The sequence below is a fragment of the Quercus lobata genome, chromosome 9, assembly GCF_001633185.2.
Source record: "Quercus lobata isolate SW786 chromosome 9, ValleyOak3.0 Primary Assembly, whole genome shotgun sequence".
Lineage (NCBI taxonomy): Eukaryota > Viridiplantae > Streptophyta > Magnoliopsida > Fagales > Fagaceae > Quercus > Quercus lobata.
In genome coordinates this window covers 1,237,999-1,241,608 of record NC_044912.1, presented here as the reverse complement: position 1 = coordinate 1,241,608, position 3,610 = coordinate 1,237,999, and the positions used below count along the sequence as shown (strand labels likewise).

General features: G+C 32.8%; 1 protein-coding gene across 1 annotated transcript; it reads left to right on the top strand.

The window, feature by feature from the left end:
* The first annotated feature begins 797 nt into the window (after positions 1 to 797).
* Positions 798 to 3,195, top strand: LOC115958879 (phytolongin Phyl1.1). The gene is made up of 2 exons (XM_031077136.1): positions 798 to 928; positions 1,412 to 3,195. Exon 2 carries the CDS (start codon positions 1,911 to 1,913, stop codon positions 2,730 to 2,732), a length of 822 nt encoding a protein of 273 aa, XP_030932996.1. The 5' UTR covers positions 798 to 928; positions 1,412 to 1,910; the 3' UTR covers positions 2,733 to 3,195.
* The last annotated feature ends 415 nt before the right edge of the window (positions 3,196 to 3,610 follow it).

Genomic DNA, 3,610 nt, shown 5'->3' with positions numbered 1-3,610 from the left:
GTTTCTCATATAAATCTTAGAAAAATGACATCAAAATTTCATTATGTATTTATGAATATGAAAATTACATTATTATTATTATTATTCCAAATAAAATTAGTTTCTTAAAATTTATAAAAGTAATCATATAAATTCCTACAATAATCAATGCACAACTATAAATAATTAATATATGCATTTACTCCATTGACTAATTCAATGAACTAATATTTTGATATAAATGAAAACTTTGTTAAGTTAAAAACCTAAATAAAGAAAATTTCAAGGAATGTACATATGGTAGAACTTCATTATTTTCACACATGATATATATTGTTTTGTGCTTTCACTCCATATCTCTTGTCTACACCTAATAATTTTCTCACTAATAAGTAATAACCCAATTTGATATTTTAAATTATAGTTGAAAAATATATCCCAAAAAAAAAAAAAAAAATCTAGTTGAATACCTTTCAGGTTTGGATGTTAGAATCCAAATGCTTAACACAAAAGTCAAGAGAGATCCTCCGAAATAGAAGCTTGCAAGACTAATTAAAGGGAAAAAAAAAGTCATTATTGTTACCTTTAAAAAATTACATATAAAAAAAAATTATGTGATTAAGTGAGATAAACACGATATTTAAAAATATGGAATTTTTCAAAAAATTGGTTTATTCAAAGTGAAATAAAGAGAAGAGAATAGATTGGAATTTCCCAAAAAAAAAAAAAAAGAACAACGTGTAGTGAAAAGGTCAAACACGACCAGTCCACCACTGCTATGTCTATGATTATTTATCTCTCATCCTTTATAAACACTTTTTACATTCTAACTCTCTCTCTCTCTACCTCCTCAATCAATGTATCTCTTTTTTCTTTCTTTCTTTCTATCATCTCCTACCATTCATAAATTTTCAGGAGCTTCTGCTTTTTTAAGAATTAAAGTTTACAGGTAAATGATTTGAGAAACCTGATCTATTCTGCTGTTTAGATTGCTTCAAATTTTGATTTTTGAAAAAATTAATATAGCTGCACACGACTAATAACAGTTCAGTTGTTGTGGTTGTTGTTTTTCTTTTTGTTTCTTGTTTTTTTGTTTTTGCTTCCTATTTCACTGCAACTAAACAGATGTGAATATATGTATAGTCTTTGACTTTATTGCTTTAGATCTTTGATCATTGGGCTTCTCTCAAAATTTGATCTTTTTTATGTTTTTAGGGTAATGATCTGTGTTTATTTCTCTTCAGTTTTTTTCATAGATTACACACTTGTGGTCACTGTTGGAATTTTGAAACCCATAGCTGTGGTATTTACTAAAATTTTTCAGATTGGTTATTGAGAATTGTATTGGATTCTATTCAATTGGGATTGTTTGAAAATTTATGGTAAGTGTTACCTATGATTATATGTTATTTTTTGTTCTGTTTCTTAACAGAGTATATGCCATGGCAGAGTAGTGTGTTGGTTGTTCATATGGGGGTATTTCTGATTTCTGAAAAAGCCTAGGCAGGAATGAGGGACTTCTTTCTGGATTTTGAATACTTTGCTGAGGGACTATGTTGGTATTTAGTGGACACTTTTGACCTTGTAGTGGAGGAATTACTTGCATTTTGTTTGGTTTTTGCCTCTTTAGCTGAGGAGTTTATTGGGTTCTTATTTTGCCAAATCTTGATTGCTTAGATTGTTCAGAATCCTACATTCAATAGAGGCAAAAGAAAGGTTTAGCAGAGTCTTATGTTCAAAGTTTAATTTTTGATGAGAATGCTTAATGTGTGGTAAAGTCAAGTGGGTGTTAAAGATCTGATCCGGAAAGAAAAGAAGGATAATTGAGAGTGATCGAAAGAAAAGAAGGATAATTGAGAGTGTCTTTGATCATTATAAGTGTTGGTGTTTAACTAGAATTGGCAGCTTTCCTAAGTTGGAGTTTTATCACCATGGTCATGGATACAATTCAGAATACGGTTCACTATTGTTGTGTTTCAAGGGGTAGCAGGATTTTGTACACTCATAGCAGTGGAGACCGTGAAATTGAAAATTTGGCTGCTTTGTGCTTGGAAAGGGCTCCCCCATTCCACCGTTGGTATTTCGAGACAGCACGCAAAAGGACTTTTGGATTTTTTATGGAAGATGGCTATGTTTATTTTGCAATTGTCGATGAGGGTGTGGGTAACTCCAGCATTCTTCAATTTCTAGAGCATGTGAGAGAAGAATTCAAGAAGATAGCTAGAAAAGGTTCAAGAGGAAGTTTTTCAAGTATGAACTCAATTGGTCTACAAGAACAATTAGTGCCTATCATCCGCCGCTTGATCAACTCGTTGGACAATGTTTCTCAAAATGGCAATGACTGGATAGCTGAAACGGGTTTGTCTCCATCCCCAAGTGATGCAAATAGCCAAATTGAAGCCACTAGTTCTACAAAAGCCCCCTTGTTGGGAAAATCTAGCAAGCAAGAGAAGAAGGCAAAGGATCATGTGATTGCAATGAGAGACATCGAGTCGGAGGGGCATCGAAGATCTACAGATAGAGGAGTCAAAGCTGATTTGGAAACTCCAGATTCTAATAATCAAGTTGGAGTTGGTTCCTCGGCCTCATTACAGAAGGATTTGGGTTCAATGAGGTTCAGATCAAGCTCTCAAATTGTCCGAAAGAAATGGTGGCGCCAAGTACGAATTATTCTTGCCATTGACGCGGCTGTTTGTTTGTTACTTTTTGTGATCTGGTTATGCATCTGTCATGGTATTTCATGTATCAGTTGAAAGATTTGTCATTTCTGTTGGACTTTAAACACAATAATGGTTCCAAATCTTATGGAAATTTGCATTGCAATCCAAATTCCTTGAAAGATACCTTCTGCAGTGTAGTGAAAGCCACATCCCAACCTTATCGAAGAGATTAAATTGTATATCTTAAGTGTATAGTTTAATAGCTTTTGCATATGTATATGAAATATTCATAAGATTATCTAGTTCTTGGCATTAGAGATTCTATATTGTTGTATCAGGGACACCAGAAAATTCATGCTAGTAAGTGTAAAATGGGGTTTGGGGGTGTTTCCACTTTTCAGAGAGTATTGGACTGTTGGTTATGGTTAATTTCCGGTTGCTGTGGATCAGTGAGTTATTAGTATTTGTTCTTTGTGTGTCCAAAAAGCCTCGTAGAGACTTATTTAGATTGGATGAAAAAAAGTGTCATTAGTTATGTAGAACACTCTTTTTGCCATCTTTTACATTGTGCTTGAATGAAAAAGAATGGTTAAATGCATATAAATCTATATATATATATATATATATATATATCTATCTAAAAGTTGAAGTGTAACATTTATTGTTACTATGCTGATGTTGAGCCATATTAGCGGCTAGCTCATTAATCCCACTAAGGCTATGTTTGGATTGCGCTGAAAATCAGCGCGATTGCGTTTTTCCCCTTTTTTTTTTTTTTACGCGTTTTTTCAGACGTGCAGTTACTGTTCATGTACTGTTTAATGAACAGTAACTGTAAATTTTGACTTTTTAAACTTTTTTTAGCCAATCAAAGCACATCGTATACTGTTCACGGACCCACAAATTTCACTTTTCAGCAACTTTTTCATTAAAAATGGGTTTCACGGTACTATTCACACATTTAAAAATTA